This window comes from Sinohyriopsis cumingii, chromosome 1 (assembly GCF_028554795.1).
Source record: "Sinohyriopsis cumingii isolate HCF-2022 chromosome 1, ASM2855479v2, whole genome shotgun sequence".
NCBI lineage: Eukaryota > Metazoa > Mollusca > Bivalvia > Unionida > Unionidae > Sinohyriopsis > Sinohyriopsis cumingii.
In genome coordinates this window covers 150,805,753-150,827,975 of record NC_142961.1, presented here as the reverse complement: position 1 = coordinate 150,827,975, position 22,223 = coordinate 150,805,753, and the positions used below count along the sequence as shown (strand labels likewise).

At 35.2% G+C, this 22,223-nt stretch overlaps 1 protein-coding gene across 1 annotated transcript; it reads left to right on the top strand.

Annotated features, from left to right (window-relative positions):
• The first annotated feature begins 4,570 nt into the window (after positions 1 to 4,570).
• On the top strand, positions 4,571 to 22,221 carry LOC149808152 (solute carrier organic anion transporter family member 4A1-like). The gene is made up of 12 exons (XM_089973913.1): positions 4,571 to 4,875; positions 6,137 to 6,462; positions 7,662 to 7,883; positions 11,647 to 11,749; positions 13,418 to 13,539; positions 13,946 to 14,067; positions 15,207 to 15,345; positions 17,237 to 17,432; positions 18,327 to 18,474; positions 19,226 to 19,404; positions 20,762 to 20,826; positions 21,244 to 22,221. Exons 1-12 carry the CDS (start codon positions 4,778 to 4,780, stop codon positions 21,558 to 21,560), a joined length of 2,037 nt encoding a protein of 678 aa, XP_089830039.1. The 5' UTR covers positions 4,571 to 4,777; the 3' UTR covers positions 21,561 to 22,221.
• Positions 22,222 to 22,223: the final 2 nt, after the last annotated feature.

The window sequence follows — 22,223 nt, the reverse complement described above, 5'->3', positions numbered from 1 at the left end:
GTATTTTTTCTCCGCTCTGTACACATCTCATTACGGACTTTACCTTTTATCCCAGAGTTCAATGCACTTAACGTTTTTATGGCAAAGAGACTATATGTTTTTCATATAAGGTCAGTAGAAAATTGTTTTAAAATGATCAAATGAGAATATGCCAGCTGTGCTTGACTTTAAATCAATAAAAGATATACGTAAATCTGTCTATCTGTCTATTGACACAAAATGCATTCACGCACGAGAAGGGATTTAGACTCAGATAGCATAGGATACAGTCCTGGATCCAAAAGAAAAGGTACCAATTAAGGGCTTCTATGGGTTGTTGCTTAGAAATGATTTCGTCTTGGATATGACCAGAGTTACAAGTGTTCAGAAATCTGGTTTAATGCATTCCAACTGCTATCGTATAGGTCACAGTGCACGGGTCGAAATCGCCATTTTCAGGTTTAGGATCGAGTGTTTAAAGAAATTAACAGAATTCACTAGTCCTCTAATTCATCAACCAATTCAATATCTCATTCAAAGATGCAAGAATCATGTGCATGGTGACGTAATGAAGTACTGACGTAAATATAAAATGAGTTGCTAGAATTTGTAACAAGATAACCGGTTGGATTTCGGATTTAAAACAACACTTTTGCTGGTGATACGAATACAACGTTTATTTATGAATGACTCAGATGAAGAAAGAATTATGATTAATACATGCGTGTATAAGATCCAAATATTGGACAAAATTAATAAAATCAGCACGAGCCTAATAATGTAACATAAATGTGAATACAAGTAAATGACCTTACACTGTACAAGGACAAATGTTAATGATTCACAGTAATTTCACACGACGAAAAGAAGGATGTGTTCTACCCAAATAGTAAAAATGATGTACTTTACTTTTACATATAGAAAATGATGTATTCACTCTAATGATGAAAAATGAGATGCTTTACTCAAATAGTAAAATGATGAAACAGTGGGATAGATATCATACAAAATATCTTTACACTCCCAAAACACTGGGTATAACAAACCCCAGAATTAGCCCACGGCTAAAAGATTACATGTTTAAAAAATTAAAAGTTACTCAAAACACTCCGTCACTAGCATACTTGGCTATCAGTCACACTGGTCAATCAAACAATCAGCAGCACAGGTAGTCACTGATCACCATTCAATTCCCTGTTCAATCAAGCAATCAGCGTCACGAATCGGTCAGCAACGCCCGATCAGTTGCTAGTCATCCAGCAACACACTGTTCATTCAGCTCTACGGCTGCTATGGTCAGCTTTACAGCTGCCATGGTCAACTTCTATGGTCAGCTCTACAGCTGGTACCTCGTCGACTCTGATCAGCTGAAATTAAATCGAATACCATGTACAAGAATGACACGGGCATATACGATAACGCGTAATGACGTTATATACGCTTAACTATGCAAATTACATTATCGGCACAACATTTCAAAGCAATAAACAGGTTCAGAAGCGAACCTACCTGTGTCCGATAAGAATTCTATGGTACTAAAAGTTTCTTAATAAAATGCAGCTTTATTTCTAATATAGATCTCATGTTAAGTCACATACAAGAATTTAAAATATTTGCATTATACTACGCAAGCCGGAGTTACATAAAAAAATATACAAAAATAAACGTGGTAGTACAATAGTTATAACTTATAATATAGACAAGAAATTAATAAATAACTCGCATACCTCTACAGCTGAAGATGTGCAAGTCCTTGGGTAGACTGCTCACTGACAAGACGTTCCGTGATGTAAAGATTTCGTCCTTCGGTGAAGCATTTATACACAGACGACGTATCCCTTCATCGTCTGTGCGCTAGATAATCGGTGTTTCCAATCGCACGTGCGGCATTGGATGAACCAAACTCACTGGTTCGAAATATTGTACAGTATACATAAATCACCTTCGGGTATCGTTATACACAAAAAAACAAGTAGTAACACGTGTATTTTGATTTTTCAGCGGTCCATTTCGTGTAACAGTGCAAAATATGTAACGTCTTGTCGTTATCGGTGTTTTAACTTATGATTCGATTTCATATATGACAAATAACATATCACATTTTCTAACATCTTGAAAGAAATCATATTTAAATAAATTATTTCTGTAAATTAAGGAAAAGCTGAAATGTGTCAGTACTGTATAAAAGTGAAGTGTTTTCATCGTTAAAGTTGCCACATATTTTCTTTTCTTCAGTTCGCTGCAGACTAGAGTGAGATATACAGTTTATAATTTTGTATCATGTAAAGCATATTCTTTAGCTGGACTTCATTCACACGTACGTCCCTATCTTTCAGCAATGAGAGAAAGAAGAGGAAACTCGAAGCCTTTTCTCTCGATTAGATACTTGAATCTGCCAGCATAGAGAACTGAGAAGGAAATCAACTGTGAAAAATGATCGACAAGGAATATCCGGTGGAGCAAGACAGAATGTAAATCATACCTAAGGAACCAGACTTCAGGCAAAAGGAAAGTGCAACTTTTCATTTTCTCCCGAGGAAAATGACCGATTCAGGGAGAAGAAAAAGATTTTGGAGTTTTGCAATGAGGAAAATTGCAGACTAAAGAGGAAGAGAACGCACATGGAATCATCCGATAAAGATGTCCGATATAGGCACGGAAACGAAAAAGAAACTGCTACTAATGAAAGAAAGCGGAAAAGGAAATCGTGTAAGTTCCTTGACAAAGTAGATGTACGAATAAAGGGGAAAAGACATTGCAAGACATCAATCAGGCGGGCAAGGTTACAAATCCTCAATGACAAAATAGTGTTAAAAGAAAAGGTAAATCTTGACAAAGAATCCCCAGTTCATGAAACGTATCTTAACAAATCAATAACAATGATTGACATGGCAAACAACGGTCTGGACACAACTATGGAAGAATGTATGTGGGCTAATGTTATCTGCTTGATCGGTTGTCCTGCAGTCACTCTGGGACAAATGTAGTTTGCTCCTATTCATCGGCATCATCATGCTGTACAGACTGTATATTCTTCGTAATATTGATAATTCTCTGAGAATCGAATTTATCATTTCAAGAAAATTCAATTTCATAAAGGTTATGTTGGTAGTAATTGTTATTCGATAAGATTTGAAAGTGCTCGATGTGTAATGTGGTTTCTGGGATCTGTTGTTTGTTTGTATATGGTCCAACTTGTAAAGCTCCATCATTATTTGTTCCAGTTAGAACCTTATTTCCTTCAATATCCGTAGAATATTAAATGTTAAGCAACACCTTACTTGACTCTTTAGAATAAAACAATTTATATTTTCTAAAATATTTTCTTTTATAATATTAATGCATATTCTTTAAGTACAAAGATGAAAGGACTATTGACTTCTTGGTAAAAACATTTTTTCTTTTTAAATCGATGTTATTTTTTTTTAAATGACTACATTAGAATTTTAATGAATATGTTACATACAGTATAAAGCTATTCAAATACAGTGTAGTTGGTAGAACACAAGAACACTTCTCTCTTTCATTTGCATCTATCTATCTATCTATCTATCTATCTATCTATCTATCTATCTATCCATCCATCCATCCACCCATCTATCTATCTATCTATCTGTCTGTCTATCTATCTATCTATCTATCTATCTATCTATCTATCTATCTATCTATCTACACAAATAGGTATTCATTCATATCACAAAAGGCATGAAAAGGCAGAGTGTAGTAGACAATCGAATGCATAAAGTTAGTGATAATAATCCACCCACACCAGCCGAAGTAAAACAGGAGCGCATCATTGCGCAGATAGTATTTCTTTTACAACAACAATTTTGATTTTTAAAATATATATGCTGGTACAACCTTCTTACCCTAAGGAGTGAAAATCAACAGCGTCCACGCGTCATTTACCAATGACACTACAGTTCTTATGGATAATACATGATTTGAAGATTTTACAACAGTGATACATTTCTTTCGGGGTCAGTTTAAAATAAGTCAATAAGAATAACAGGAATCAAATTAATATGAATCAAAACAGAAGATACAAGAAATTTAATCTTCGGCACGATTGAAAGCAATGCCATATCTTGAATGGAAAAGTGAACCTCAGGTTAACAGCCATGGCATATCTTGACTGGACAAGTGAACCTCAAGTTAAAACCAACGTCTGTCTTGACTGGACATGTGAACCTCAAGATCAAAGCTATTTTATGTGCTGGTCTTTTTTTTTTTGTTTAACATTACCTTACAACAAAGTTTCATTTTAGTGAATTAAATGACATTCGTTTGGCTCCCAATATAAACTGTGATAAAATTAATACGAGTTACCATGTACAGTATAAAGGAAGAAAATTAGACATGGTTCAGTCAATGGCAATTGTTTTAATTTCTTCTGTACTACATCTATACAACTTAGAGAAAATGAAAAGAAATAAAATTAGAACAACATTACTATTCAGGTGAAAACTTATGCAAACCAGGTGATTTGATCCAACTGGCGCTTGGGAATTGCCTATTCATACCTGTGGCTTAGATAAGAACCTACCGTATGTCTTATCTCCCAAAGTAATAAATGTACAAGTCAAGCGTTGTCACTCAGATCACTCAATCAAACCAGTTGAAAATTTCATATGATACTGATGATGAACTAGACGTGAATTGAAGTGAATGATTGCTTTTAAGAATTGCTGGACGCAAACTCTGAAATCAATTTTGGTTTGAAATTCATTTTGATGTCAAAGTTAGAGGAGTCCATAGATGTGTTTATAAAAAGGATTTATAGCGGGATCAGAGAACAATGGATAATAATTTAGACACCAAACACAAGAATGAACGTATGGAAGATGTTTCTTCTGCTGCAGAAAACAAATATGGTTGCTCTAACTGCAAGCCAAGGTACAGTCAGGTTCAATTATCGATAAATAATAACGTGTTAAACAGTTATATTTATTTCAGTTTGTTCATTAGATATGGCGGAAAGCTTCGAAGACAACCATGTATGTATGCTAGGCCATGAAATTCTGCATTTTCCAAGTAAAATTATTGTGATAATTCAATGGAGTGAATTACGATAGATAATTTCACTGCCGCGTCGATAGCAAGTTAACTGTGAAATTCTAGTTTATTCATAGATCCTTTTGAGGCCGAGTGGTATATATGCCTGCCTTCCGTTCACGACGACTCAAGTTCAAATTTAATAAGGCGAGAATTATGTTTTTTTCTTAATGTGATATTTTACTTTGAGGTGGGAAGGAGAACTGTGTAACTGTTTATATTTTCTGTGTGTCTGTTCAAAGTAACGTATGTGCACGACATATAATTTTTGTCTCGCGTAATTCACTTTTTCTTAGATTCTTGTGCTTCTCGTGTGACATCGTCGTGAACAAGCATGTATAAAATAGCAACTGTGTTGATGTGGTTCGTGAAGTTCTAATATCCAAATGCAGATCACGGCACCAATGACAGGCCTCAAACCAGCCGGAATCGAACACTTGTTTTATGTCTGTGTTCTGCATGAAGGCACAACAAATATGATCGTGTTCTTTTATTTTATTTTTCTCTCCTTCTTTTATTATATTCATAGTTAATTTATAGAACGACATAAAGTCTCACTGGTCTGACATTTAATCCTGTAACATTTTCTCTCTCTCTCTCTCTCTCTTTAAGAATGTCCAGACCAAGTTTCGATTGTCGATTAACGAAAAAGACTCTTGTTTCGATTGCCGCCTTAAAAATCATGGCAGTATCATGACATTCTTCCGATTGATTTTACTATTATAGACAACGTATAAGTATGGTGGATCTCCTCATTCAAAATGTATGCAGTCCATGGTTTAGGCATTTACCGGCGTATTAGAAAACTACTTGCCTATGTGATTTTTTAAAAAAATCAATAAACTTACATTTTCAAAGATACTTTCAAAGAGGTCATGTGTACTAACGCATTGCGTGAAAGGATACCAGGTCTTAAAACTCTGAATAGGATGCATGAATCCATATACATAAAGATCGTGATGAAAACACAAATTCTCTTGGCAAGATTACATTAAAATTAGTTGGAACTGACATTCGGGATATGCTTTTTCTTAACCTATATGTAATGACACAACATCCTTAAGACAGCTAAGCTCCAGTTCCGCGATGAAATTTGTTCCAGGTTCCTCCAGTGCTTTAACACCATCCAAATGCACGTGTTCTGGCAGTGCGTCTTCACTTTCTTCCAAGGCTTCATAGTCAACGGCGTTATTAACGTTATCATCCCTGCCCTAGAGAAGAGATATTCACTGCCAAGCTCCCGTTCGGGTCTGATTGCCAGTAGCAACGACTTTGGCGCCTTTGTGTGTTATCTTTTCATTGGATACGTTGGAGATAGAAGGAACAAACCTAGGCTCATGGCGGCAGGGATGTTACTTATGGCAGTCGGAAGTTTCATCTTTTCCTTGCCTCAGTTCATTTCCGGCCGCTACCAGTATACTGTCTCAGGTATAAGTATATATTTTTGTCTACTCCCTGCTGTATTTAAACTTTCCTTTACTGGAACTTTTTCCGAAATACCTCATAAATAACGCTTAATGTCTGCCAAATTCTTCAAAAATGAAGGGGATGGCTTTGACATAATGTATATGTCAATTAATGCTTCAGCCACTGTACTTATTTTATCTTAGACTCATTTATAGTCTGTCAGCTGTGTGCTTTTTACTTGTGACCACTCAGGTTGATATGAACCAAGGGGTGTTGTTACTATTCTCTTTGATGCAGATTTCCTGACTAGGTTTCTATATAAAATCTAGGGACACACATTCGTACACAAACGTATACGTTGTTACTTTGTAGATTCGAACGCGTAACATTAGGGTTTATATCATATGATGTTTAAGATGAGCTAATACAGACCTTTTGCCACAGTAATTATGTATACTGTACACGTTATTTGTTGTCTTTTTATAGTAAGAAACACAACATACCCAATATAACTTTAGCTATTCAATCTATTCTTTAACTGACGAAATGGAAAAACTGTGATTGGTAGAAATAGTTTTGTTTTTAAGTACTTTGAAAAGCAATGATGTCAGATCACATCAATGCTGAACCGCAAGGCTTGTTGGGATTGCACCACGCGCTGAATAGTGTTTTGGGTTTCACTGTCTACATAGGCAACCACTGCAACTCTTTGAACTATTCGCCATTATTTGTGATAGAATCCGTGATAAATCTCCGTACATCTAAATCATTTTGCCAAATGGACTTTTTCTAATTATGAATAGTATTTCTGACAGTGGTCATCATATAGACAAATTCTTGACCTTAAAGTTTATATATTTTGTTTCATTACTGGAATTGAATTTTCTCTTAAAATAGAAAAGCAAACGTGTTAGTATTAGCAAAGCTTATGTGTACTTTAGTTTCGGGCAACCTGCCTCTCGCTTTTAGCTGTGAGATCTTCACCGTACGAAAAGATATCACGGAGCCACACGAGAGACTGGCTGAACGAGACAAGGTTTATGCCTCACCATATTATCTTGCACCTTTTACACTTCCTAAAGAACCATTTGGTGTACGTTTAACGTGCTCGTAGGTACTGCACAACTTGTGGGCATTTAAAAAAAAAACAGCTGTGTTAACTTGTAAAACATTCCAGTGTTGCACACAGAGAAACTGTAATTACTACCCTTTAATTTTAGCTCCCAGTTCAACCACACAGACGTCCAATTTATGCACGGCAGAGAATAAAAATGGCAGCAATCATTGTGGTGTCGAGGAACAGAGAGATTCATCCATTGGGATTTATTCTATGTTTATCGTTGGTCAAATTCTTCTTGGAATAGGGGCGTCACCCAGTTTCACTCTCGGTCTGACTTATATAGATGAGAACTGCAAGCCAAAGCTCACATCGTTTTACATAAGTATGAGTTATTTACTTTCAATTATTTTCTATTTATGACTAATTTCACATTGTATTGTTTTAAGAACTTTCCAGTCATTGGAGTCAGGTTTTATAAGCTCATAAAAATGAATGTGTACAGACACCAATACTTGTACACATATGTACATAAACTGATTGGAGATTTTCAATTAATATATTTACTTCAGAGAGAGAAATTAAACTTTAGAATAGATTGTCACTTTATATTACTATTATAATCTAAATATAACTCCTCGTTTGTTTGTATCCCCTACCGATATAATAAAAAACAAAAAGCACAAATGAGATAAAAGTTGCACAGAACGTAATCAGTTCATTTATTGATTAACATTTTCAAATCCGATTATGCCGGGGGGGGGGGGGGCTAGCATTGTTATTATCCGCGCGTTTCACTCCAAACGGAAGTTTTCAGTGTAAAAGACGACCATGCTCGCCAGTCATTTCCAGTTCCTGGACAAGTCCATTTTCAGCTAAGGGGTGTATTTACGACTACGCATGTATGTACATAGAAGGAAAATACTATGTCGTCTGCTTCCGACATTTACAATGTCGAATCAAACAAAGGAAAAGAATGACAACTACAGTTACCGAATAAGATGAACTACGTCACAATGTTGTCTGAGGAAAAGAGACTCTCCCATAGTGTACACAATATGGTGCTGTGTTCGTGTGGAAAGTCCGTTAAGCATTAAAGGCATAAAGGATGCCAGTGTTATGGCCACTCTGGTCACATTCAGGTTAGAAATTATAAGTCAGTAAATAAATTTACTAAGTTCTGTGTACTTTTTATCACATTAAAGATTTCATTTATTGAATCGGTAGGAGGGTACAACCAAACGGGGAGGTATATTAAGACTATAGTACCGTCTTGCCTTATCTTAATGCTTATTCAGAAAAGCGGATAGTGGAGTAAGAATATCTTTGGATTGTTTGATTGCATGTCTTTCGCCAGAAGTGATGTATTTGTAGTAAATTCTACCAGCATAAGCCCAAATGATACGATTTTTCTGCCATCTTAAGAATGTCTTGCTTTATAACGTCCTCTGCAACAAAAATTTGTCTTTCAGCTCTCTTCTTTTGATTATTACTTTGGACTTCATTTCATAGGTCTTGATTTTTTTAATACTTTGCTTTGGACTTCATTTCATAGGCCTCAAATTGGACATTACTTTGGATTTTATTTTAGACCTTGAATTTGGATATTACTTGGACTTCATTTCATAGGCCTTGTTTGGACATTACTTCGGATTTTATTTCATAGGCCTTGAATTTGGACATTACTTCGGATTTTATTTTATAGGCCTTGAATTTGGACATTACTTTGGATTTTATTTTATAGGCCTTTAAATTGGACATTACTTTGGACTTAATTTTTTAGGCCTTTAATCTGGACATTACTTTGGACTTCATTTCAAATGCCTTGAATTTGGACATTACTTCGGATTTTATTTTATAGGCCTTGAATTTGGACATTACTTTGGACTTCATTTCATAGGCCTTGAATTTGGATATTACTTTGGATTATATTTCATAGGCTTTGAATTTGGACATTACTTTGGATTTTATTTTATAGGCCTTTAAATTGGACATTACTTTGGACTTCATTTTTTAGGCCTTTAATCTGGACATTACTTTGGATTTTATTGTATAGGCCTCTAAACTGGACATTACTTTGGAATTTATTTTACTGGCCTTGAATTTGACGATTTAAGCCTTTCGATCTTTCCTGCGAAATGAGATTGCTGGATATCATCAAGTCTCAGTTCTGAATTTGTCATGGGGCAGAGCGCAAATTAGTCATCTGTGTTTACATCTTTATGCTGCGTGCCTAGTTGCATGTGCACATTTTGAATCCTGGCACTTTGCCTGCCTCTAATACTGCTCCAGTTTGTCACACTTACACTCCAGCTCATCAACAACCAAGCTTCAGTTTCCTCATATTTGAAAGTCAGTCCTTCATAGTACTAATTAGATAACAATTCTACAAGGAGACGTACCCCAAATTTAAATCACACAAAGACTAGAAAGCATCAAATCATCTCGATATACTGTACAGTCTTATACCGCTAGTCTAACTCCGCCGCCATGTTGTTCTTTTCGTTGTAATGGCACTAACATGAACTAAGAGTAGCTCAAGAAAATGCCGACCTACCCTTAAACTGATGTATAATTATTGAATAAATACAGACCTACCCTTAAACTGATGTATAATTATGGAATAAATGCAGACCTACCCTTAAACTGATGTATAATTATGGAATAAATGCAGACCTACCCTTAAACTGATGTATAATTATGGAATAAATGCAGACCTACCCTTAAACTGATGTATAATTATGGAATAAATGCAGACCTACCCATAAAATATGTCACGATACTGGATTAAAATGCCGATCTACCCATAAAAGTGTTGCATGATTATGGATTAAAATCCACACCTATCCATAAAAGTGTTGCATGATAATGGATTAAAATCCAGACCTATCCATAAAAGTGTTGCATGATTGTAGATTAAAATCCAAACCTATCCATACAAGTGTTGCATGATTATGGATTAAAATCCAGACCTATCCATAAAAGTGTTGCATGATTGTAGATTAAAATCCAGACCTATCCATACAAGTGTTGCATGATTATGGATTAAAATCCAGACCTATCCATAAAAGTGTTGCATGATTATGGATTAAAATCCAGACCTATCCATACAAGTGTTGCATGATTATGGATTAAAATCCAGGCCTACCTGTTCATTATCGCATGATTATGGATTTTTTGGTAACTTAATTGTGGACAAAATATTCATTTTAATCATTTCAAAAACGATCTATCATAAATATAACAAAATTAATCGGGCATAAGAAAGCAGTTAAGATTAGAAACCTTTTTTTTTACTTTTACAATTAAATTTGTTTATTCTTTTATTCCCAGTAATGTCACGTGTAACTTAAATGACTGCGTGAATTAGTGCGTGACCAATATTATAAGTTATAAAATAAATGCATGCAGTTATGAATTAGATTATGGTTAGGAAGACTCGGGGGCGAATTTAAACATCAGGAGTAACGGCACAAACGTTATAAATAAACTTTAGGGTGATTTCTAGAACATACAACTTAATTTTGATTGGATGCGGTGTCTTGCCGACGCATCCAATGAAATTCACAGACCCGAAGCACAGAAATATCCGTTCGATATGCCAAGGTGTAGATAGAGTTGTCGGAACCTTGGCTAGCGAAGATGACAATACACATGAAGAATACACTTTTATCAGAAAATAATTGTTAAAACGTTATTACAAAATGCAATTATCAAAAGGAAACCTCATTAAAAACCAATCATGCCCAAACCAAGAACAGCAATGCACTTTATTCTAGCTTAGGCCCTAGCCTGAAAGTGTTAACTAAATGCATTCATCAACTTATTTGGCAAGGTGCCACGCTGACCTTGCAATGTTCACTCAGTTACGTGTTGCCATCACATCTTACAAAATTCACACCGTTAATATATTACACATTTAAAATATATTTGTAAATAACAATTTGATGGCAATATATATATATATATATATATATATATATATATATATATATATATATATATATATATATATATATATATATATATATATATATATATATATATATGTATGTATGTATATATATGTATATATATATATATATATATATATATATATATATATATATATATATATATATATATATATATATATATATATATTGCAGGTTGGACATATTGCATCTCAGCGATAGGTGTAGCAGTGGGGTACATAGTGGGAGGACAAACGTTGAGTTTGTTTGCAGACATCGATAAAGTCAGCTCTTCAAGGTGAGTGGGGATATGATTTATGACAGACAGCACTCAAATGCTTGAAACCAAGTGTTGATTGATATCAGTAATGCAATTCATACCACGAGGTTGACAATAGCTGCTTGTGTATTAAAATTCAACAGATCTACATAACTCATACAAAAACTGAGGCCCTGAATGGCCGAGTGGTCTAAAGCGCTCGCCGTTACGGATCACTGTCCTCTCGCCATTGTCTGCGTGGGTTCGAGTCTCGGGCTCGGCCAATGTGGGCATGTGAGAAAGCTTGCCAGTAGCTTCTCGTGGGTCGATGGTTCTTTCCAGGATTTTCCCGGATTCTTCCTCCGTCATTTATACTACCGCCGTGTGATATGTATACTGTACTTGTGCTGAAAAATGGCGTTAAACCCTACAACAACAACATTCAAAAACGTTTCACTTACATACTTCTAATTAATTTACGATGACCTTATCAGGAGCACATAAATAACATATCGAATCCAAAGAATTGTGCATACTTATGAAAAACTCCGGAAAGTAATGCCGTACTCCACAGGGGCTCGTTACAAAGAAAGCATATCCGTCAATGGATAGAGAGCGCGGATGGGGTTGGGGTCGTCCAACCTTTAACAATATAACAGGCTAGATACCCCCACCCCTAGTATTTAGACAGTTACTCTAAATTTTCTTTGTAACGAGCCCCTGTGCGGTATCATATCCGTTGATGAATTTGAGTACCTTCATCCTGCTGGAAATCGATGTTCAACAGATGGAAAGCCTAGAAAACTACACTCAAGATATCAAAGTCGTCAACATATCTTACAGTTTTAGTTTCAATGTACAAATTTGAATGCTCAGTTTTTAGTCATACTCAAATTTAACCCAACCATTTTGCAAAGTTAAAAACTGAAATTAGATTTTACTTTGTTGATGAAACTCGGTCCATTGGCTCATAAATCATTTTCTGTTACAGATTATGCTATCCTGTTCATTGCTTGCATTAATATCGTATACGATAATGGAGGGAGGTTACATTAGCTCCACAAATCCCAAGATATACAGGTAGTCGGGAACGTTAGCTCCACAAGTCCCAAGATATACAGGTAGTCGGGGACTTTAGCTCTACAAGTCCCAATATATACTGGTGGTAGGGGACTTAAGCTCTACAAGTCCCAAGTTATACTGGTAGTAGGGGACTTAAGCTCTACAAGTCCCAAGATATACTGGTAGCAGAGGACTTTAAAGCTAAGGTCAGGTGCATTCACATTTTCATCAAAGTTACCAGATTTCGTCGATCTTGAACTTGGGGAGAGTTTTATAGTCTTTCGTCGTCGATTTAACCAAATATGAAATAATACTGCGTTATACAATCCCTTTTCTACTTGTTTTCATCGATTGTATGTGTTAGAGTTTTTTTCGATTACTGTGATCCGATGTAAGTCGATGAAGAAATGCTCTAGAACAAACCCCTAGTATCAGATCGCCGGGATCTAACAATTCTGCTGAAAATGCCGATGCCTTTGATCTTAAGTCTACAGTCCCCATCATCGGTATAACCATGGACTTGTACCTTTAAAGTCCCCATCATCAGTATAACTGAGGACTTTGCGTTAAAGCAACTTCACCTAAGTGTAAGATTACCAATTATGAGATCACTGATACATGTATTACTTTCGATATTATTCCCAGTGTGATGTTGACCCCAAAAGACCCACAGTGGGTTGGTGCATGGTGGATTGGTACGCTTATCGGTGGTGCTGTGTTCCTTGTTGTTGCCCTCCCCTTCATAGGTTACCCCAAAAGACTTCCAGGTAAGTACTGTCAATAATTATATTACTTTTTTCACATTATGGAGTATGCGTAGTTCTTTATGAGTAATTGTTATTGATCTTGGTTTGCTTTGAGAGGAATGACTATCGACTTATTTCATGAACATATTGTATGCTTTGTTTATTCATGGTATTGTAAATGCACTCGTATTCTGACGCGTTGAAGTCGAATTGATTTGCACAGTCCGTTTCGTTGTGTATTAACATCAAAAGGTGCCCACGTATTTTATTTTCAGATTTATAATCTCTCGCTTATGTCCCTGTGGAATTTTCAAACTGCCAGTTTATATCTTCTTTAATATGTTCACCTTAAATATGAATGTCATTGAATGATTAAAACAGGTCAGTGTAAATGAATATTGTTTGTTTTTTTAAAAATATTTTCCAGGATATGAAGAATTGAAGAAACTGAGGAAGTCAGAAGCGCATGCTGGTTCAGACAAAGCAATTGCAAAACAGAAGCATTTTGGAAAATCAATGAAAGATTTTCCAAAAGCCCTACTTATTTTGGTACGGTATAAACTTTCGCCTTATAGTCCAGTTGGGATTAGAAGTAAAACTTAAAACGTGATAACTTACTACATTTATGACTATTACATACCCCGGAGTATACACGTTGCTGAAAAGGTCCATTATTTATTTTTTTAGTAAAGTTTGAATACAACAGTTTAAATAAAATGCATGTACAATAGACAAGTCCCCTCGGTCATAATAAATCTCTTCGGCCACAGTAAGTTCCCTCAGTCACGGAAAGTCCCCACCGTGTTTATCTGGACCTCATCAGGTACTGCTAACAGTTAAAATTAATTAGCATTTGCAATGTTCTCTTGAAGTCATATGGCCAAAAATACAATGGGTAACGATACTACACTTAAATATCTCTGCAGAGAGAGGGCCAAGTATTAAATTGTATCTTTAAGGAAGAATAGCATGCTAGTACAAAGCGAACTTTTTGAAATGTGTTAGAAAGTGTTCTGTTCTATATGACTGTATTAATTTCAAACATATTTGAATCCGAACATAGAGCGAATTCAAATTTTAACGTAGAGTCTAAATATCAAGTTGTTTTGAGTTGTTTGTGCCGAATGAACAGTTGGTCATTAAAGATAGTTGGGAGTGAAAATATGTGTGTTAAAGAATACTAAATAAAAAGAATCATTGTGTGCTCTGAATCAAAACCTTACTGGACTTGATCAGTCTTAAACATAGTGTACGAATTTGTATGGCAGTGATAAAGTTCGATTCACCATTCACAGAACAACAGTTAGGTCACGGACCATTATTTGACAGACAGGCAACATGTACGGAATTTTCCGGAGTATAGGGATTTTTTGCCACAGTTGTAAACGTGTTGACCGAACACAAAGTACGAATGTTATATGATCTATGTTGTTAGCCATATTTTTTCATTATTCTTCATTTATTTTTTTCTAAATATTTTTTGTCATTTAAAAAACCTGAGATCTAAATTGGCAAAATATACCATGAAAAATAAGTATCCGGATTTCTCATCAATTTCATAAAAAGTGGGTTGACCTTCTCAGCTATGAGTGAAATGAAGCCCCTTCCCCACCCCCCACCCACAAAAAAGGGATGGTGGTTAAATGAAAGGTTCCTCGCATTTACCGTTACAGTTTGATATACTTTAGATAACCAATCCCACATACTTGTTGATCAATCTCGGTGCATCAGCAGAGGCTTTGATGATAGGAGGGTACGCGACTTTTGGCGCCAAGATCCTGCAAGAACGGTTCAGTACTAGCTTAACAAATGCTGGCATTATAATGGGTACGTACTTTTCCAATTTTGTAAGGCAGCTAAAAAAGTTAAAGAGATGGAATTGAAAAGAAGAAAAAAAGACAAAGCAAATACAGAAAGAGAATGTTCTATGCATTTGTAGATTGTTATATGCTCATTTTTTCTCCGTTAACTTTACATTTTTAGAATTGTGCAGTATTTTACGATACTGAACACCTTTATATTGCACGTCACGTGTGTCTAACATAGTAATGTATAGTAGGAACTACTTTGTAAACAAACCATGTACACTAATGTAGTAGACTTTAGGATTTAGTTTATTAGATTTGTCTGTAGATGAACAAAAGACACCGTTTCGTCTATTGAAAGTAGAGATAATCAAGTGAACGAGTTTACTGAGTCACAAATGAAACTTTCAAACAAGCAAACGAATGAATATGATATTCCCAATGTCGACAACAAAAGTGAGAGACGCAGTACTGAAAATAACATTCTGATCATTTAAACAGTTATCTAGGAGAAGTTTTCGAAACTTTTCATAAATGGAATGGTTCAGGCTATGACCAGTGCTCTCTGGGGTATGTAAAACTAGTATAGAAAAGCATATAGAGGCCAAAGGCTATCACATATCTATCAGATACGTACCATTTTACTAGTCAGTCAAAATACTAAATTCGAGAAAAAAAGTTACTGAAGGTTTTGGAAGGAAACTAAGAGCCTCAGAGCCAATACGCCAAGACGATGAAAAAAGTATTTTTTTTTCTGCTGGCTAACAGGACTGTTACAGAACAGTTTCTTTGCAATTTTCCACGTTTAACTATTTTGATATAATATTAGTCTAGCGATAGAAGTATAAATACTGTATGATACAGGTCATAGCTGGGGTCCTCTTTAGCTTGTAACAAAAATGGTAATAAATATACTTACATGTATGCATATTGAATTTCGTCAAAATATACGTTCTTAGTTGATTCTGCAAATCCGTATGACATCAACCATGTCATGGAAAAGCTGATACTTACCGAAATTGTACTGTAATTTGGATTAGATTACCAACTGAAATCACATTCTCTTTACTGCGATGAATTGCAAAAAAGCAGAATTGATTTAGATCAACATAAAAACAAAATCCACCCATTCCAGACCAACTGCAAAGTTTTTTTTTCTTTCTCAATGCGCATTCATTCAAAATATGTCTATAAATTTCAAGTTTATTTAGAAGAAACTAATTTCGAGCGCGCGACAAAGTTCATAGGCTGATGGGTGGTGCTATGTGCGCATTAATATTGTTACTGTGTATTGATGAATCTACGGTTGTGTATTTATTTTGAAATACAGAATAAATTCAGTTATTTGTTTCTTGTAGTATATTCCTTTATTATTTAGCCTTAAGAAGGAAAACGAAATGAGTGCATAAAAAAAGGTTATGCATTTGTATGGGAAATATGAACTCCCAAAGGTCGTGCAATATTATTCATTAAAAATTCGTTGATATTTTCCCATACAAATGCAGTAACCTATAAAAATAATGCAAGAATTTATTTATTTTTCATATATTTTGGACAATCATTTTATCTCGTTGTTACCTGTAGATTCGTCTGTCCATAAATATATTGCACGTGAATATATAAGAACATTTTAATTATTAAAACAATATTTTGTTCATGTGATAAATGACAAGTTTGCTGGCATTGTCTCCAACCGTTAAATATAGTATGTAAAGGTTAACTATGACAATGCAATATCGCGTCAAGCAAAGTAAAATAATCGTTGTAACAGCTCTATTTGTGACATGTCTACAACATATCTCTATCAAACTGTTTAACGGTTACTTATCAATCGATTCTCAGTTTTGTCGTAGCAGAGAATGTTTATCTGATGGATTTAGCAATGTATGTTTATGTGTTAATGTCTTTCTCAGGTATTGTAACCATCCCTGGTTCTGGTGGCGGGATGATGCTCGGAGGATACCTGGTGAAACGTTTCAGGCTTAAGTGTCGCGGTATCATCAGACTGTGTGCATGCTTCATGTCCATCTCTCTACTTCTAGCGCCCTCCTTCCTGACATATTGTACACATCCTCCCATTGTTGGAATATCTGTTGCTTACAATGGAACGTGAGTCCCTTATATATATATATATATATATATATATATATATATATATATATATATATATATATATATATATATATATATATATATATATATACTGATTCCTTATGGTTGTGGGGTTAAAGAATAGACCAGATACGCTCTCCCACATGTCTTAAGAGCTGACTAATGGAGGTAGTTGCCATGGTGGCTCAGTGACTTGTAGGCAGAAATTTTTACCGAAATGATACATGTGCTGGTTCTGATTCTACCATCTGATCAACCAGAGTCCTTATGCAATGTAATGTGCTCTCGGTGTCCCATGCACTTAACATGCTAATTGTGTTGCTGCGCCGTAAAACTCAAAACCAAACCAATTAACCCAGCCACTATTATGAGAAAAAATGGGGAAATGGTAGACATTGAAAGTAATACTGTATATTGTGTGCATTGAATGGCGGCTATTGTAGTGTGTTGTATCGTTTGTTGGCGATGAGGAACAAACCTCTCTAATCACATGATCATTTGTGGGCCTGTTCTCTCCTTTCCATTATTGGACATGTATGTTTTGTGAGACCAAGGAGCGGAAGAAGCAAGAATGTAACATTCGTAGAACACGAAATTCTCCTCAAATGTGTGGATCGTTGTCCATAAGCATTGAGAAAACTGATGACTAATCAGCAAATCTGGACAAAAAAGTTACCAGAAATATTCAAATATGAAGCGTGTACGAGTGAATATACTTACTCCAGGTAACCACCAGATATTAAGATTAAAAGCACATATGCAAAATTAGACAACTGTTGCTCTTGCTACAGTCTGCCAGAATGGAAAAGAATACATGTAAATTTGTAAACCGATGCAGAAAATTGGGTCTTAAAATATTTTTTTTACTAATTCTTCTATAATCGTTTACAGATCGACAGGTAGTTTAATATCCAGCTGTAATGAAGCCTGCGGATGCAACACGACAGCATACGAGCCAGTATGCATTGAGAATAGGATGCTTTTCTTCACTCCATGTCATGCTGGCTGTAGAAACGTCACCGTTGATAAAGGCGTAAAGGTTAGAAAGTCAGTCTTTTGTACAACTTTAATTGGTATCTATCGGATATATAGGTTCTATACCGAAGACAAGGGTAGAGAAGTTCGGAAGACAATCTTCTAACAGATTTAAGTGGTAACTACCGGATGTACAGGATCTATACAGAGGACAAGAGTTGGATGGTTAGAAAGTTAATCTTGTACAACTTTAACTGGTAACTGTCTGATTTATAGGATCTGTACCGAAGACGAGGTTAGAATGGTTTGGAAGTCAATCTAGTAACAGCTTTGGTTGGTAACAACCAGATTTATAGTATTAATAGTATTAAAACGATGTAACTTTATATTCCGTTGGTGGGCTGGCTACAATTATGTACACCCGTGTTTTACATATAACAGATAACTTGAGGATTATGCAAGCATCAGACATATGACTAGGAATATTACATCGATTGTAATAAAGCCAAAGCAGTCGAATCCAGTCATGAGGATTCCGGTTCGATGCCCATTTCAGCTGCAAAATATTACCGTATGACTTTAACACTTAGTTTTCCAGTTTACTATCACAACCGGTAACAATTGTGCCGTGGTAGGATTTCATATGTTTTACTGAACATAAATAGTAATGTTTTTTGAGTTTATAAACATTCTAATGTATAACAATATGATGGGAACGTTGCCTTTCCATTTAAACAAAGCAACTATAATTCTAAGCATACACGATTTACAACTGTAAATTGCAGGAATTATATAATAGCGTCATAACGTTTCAGATCTACCATTCATGCAGTTGCCTAGGTACCTCTGTAAGTGGTATCGATACTGTTCCAGAAGTAGCAGACGGCATTTGTACAAAAGACTGTTTTTGGTTGTACGTTTACTGCGTATTGATGCTGTTCATGATGGTGGTCAGCTTTGCAACCATGTCTCCTGGTACAACTGCAGCAATAAGGTGATTATGATGCACCTCTGTTATTGTGTCATACTTTAAATCGAGCCATTAAATCAGGTACTTCATTTATTTTTATCTAAACAGACCCTACAACTTACAAGAGATTTGCAGAACGATTTGATATCATATTTTCCTTTTCTGTTCTGTTATTTTTTGTTAAATTTAATTTCTAAAAATGCTGGACAATATTTAATATCTTGAGAACATTCGACCCTTGAAAATCAAAGAATTATAACCTATATTTGTATGATTTGTGTTCATCCACCACGCACTGTGTACCGGGATAACCGAAAAAGATTTCCAAAGAATTATAACTTATATTTGTATGGTTTGTGTTCATCCACCACGCACTGTGTACCAGGATAACCGAAAAAGATTCCCAAAGAATTAATCATGAATTATCATTTGCTAGATTATTTCCCAAATCTAATATATGATGGGATTGAACTCATAGTTGTGTGTGTGTGTTTTTCAATCAAAGACTTTGTCTGGTTAACGGTAGAAAGGAAATAGAACAAAATAGAGAATACACTAAATGAGCAAGCCAAACTACTTATTACAAAGTTTGCACAGTCTCCATCACAACTGAATGCGGTTGTTTGCGTATTGCAATGCATGTGTGCAGCCAAAAGGTCAACATTTTATAGTTTTGAAATTCCACAAATTTTCTACGTTATTCAGACGTCAAAATTTCATAATTAAAATCAGACTTAAAACTGCGCTGAAGAGAATTTGTTACGTTTAACGGCACATCAACACAATACTGCCTATGATGTGCCGATTAGAATATAATTTCTAACAACGTAAAGTGAAAGAATTGCAGCCAAAAAAATTTCGGAAGTAAACCTTTCCAAATGCACGAAAACAAATAAAATAAACGTTCAAGATAAACAAGATAAAAGATAAAGACATTAAAATTATGTACAAGGTATATAAAATAAATGATAAATGTTGAACGTATAATATTATTTAAATATAGTTTCCAGATTTATCATGTAAGTCGCATTCCATCTTAAAATCCAAGATGTTTTCTGATAGCGCATCATCTCACAGTGCTTTAATATAGTTCATTAATAATAATAATAATAATAATAATAATAATAATAATAATATGCTTTAATATAGTTCATTAATAATAATAATAATAATAATAATAACAAACATCATCATCATCATCATCATCATCATCATCATCACTTAACGCAAGCAATTTATGGTTTTGATGGTATGTCTTGAATGAACAAACTCATATTCATGCGAAACATTAGTGTAACGTAAATACAAACATCTTGTTTCGTGTAATCCTATTAAAAGCTCTCTGTCTTACACATTGTTTTTATTTTGGCCTTGTTTCAAGGTGTGTTCCTGATAACCAGCGTTCCATGGCTCTTGGAGTGAGTCTCCTTATTGTGCGTCTCTTAGGTAGGCTATATCAAACAATAGGAATCTGAGGAAACAAGGGAGACAATTGCGTGTGAATATGTAGGAAGTGGTAAATGATAAGTGTCGTGTCTACAGTTTGTTGGTTTTGCGAACCAGCACACACACACACACACACACACACACACACATTTTTATTAATGTTATTGATTGGGTTTAATTATTTTTCTTTTTAAAGGCTAACAAAAGCAGTTCGAAAACTTTGAGTAAAAACAAAATTATTGAAGTCATGTGATAATTTTATGAGGCTTGAGGTGTTGTTGAAACGTTGATTGGCTAAATGAAGCAATTATCCTTCCACAAATAAATATTATTCAGACATTTGCAATTCTTGACAAGCAAATTTTTGACAAACTTGATCTCAGTACACAATTTGAATATCGGCAACGTTTAATTCAGGAACCACCCCGGGCCCCATTCTTCTGGGCTTTGTTCTGGACAGTACGTGCAGAGTGTGGGACGAGAAATGTGATGGTGGTCGCGGCTCGTGCTGGGTGTATGACGCAGAAGATATGAGCTCAAGACTGATGATATGGTGGATTGCCATCAAAGTTACGGGGATAACTTTCTTTCTGTTGGCTTCGTTTGTTTATCGGGCCCCGAAGGAGTCAAGCCACAACGAGAACCCAACTGTGGAATTACCGGATCCAATTGGGTCCATAAGCATGACTCTAGATGCTAATGGGAAAACAAACCCAGCATTCACAAAGTTATGAAGTTTCAATACTCAACCTATTACATATTTTGGAAATCAGAAGTATTGGCAAAACAGTCATACAATTTTTATTGGCGTTACACAATTGGTGAAACTCACTCAGATTTTGCTGAATTGTTCTTTTTTATGAATTCAGTGGGGTACTGTGAGCCACACAGCACCACAGCGTTTGTTTCCGGACAACAACTATGGCAGTGTTGACAATGCACGATAATGTTGTTAATGCGAACTATGCTTCAAGTTTTACAACTTTTAAAGTGCAGACAATGTAACTTTGAAGACACGGTAATACTGCCAAGTTTTCTCATGGGGTATCAATTTTCGAGTATTTTGTCGTTGATACAGACATAAATGTAAAGAGCTAACCAACAATTATCTTTCTGTGGAACAATAGGTCCCCTCCCTCAATCCACGAAGTTCAAGTTTCGACTAAATTATAAAGTTCTTGCAAATCGCAGAAATTGACACCCCGAAATGAATGTAACTGCATTATATAGATACGTATTTATTTTTGCTTCTATATTAATATTTTTGCACTTACAGAAACACATTTAAAAAGGAATATTCTGCGTAGTTCAATGGAGACCATTTGCTATGACTAAGGAGTTGAAAACGGTATTCTTTGTTGTTAATCTGTGAATAAACATTTAAAGATTACAAAATT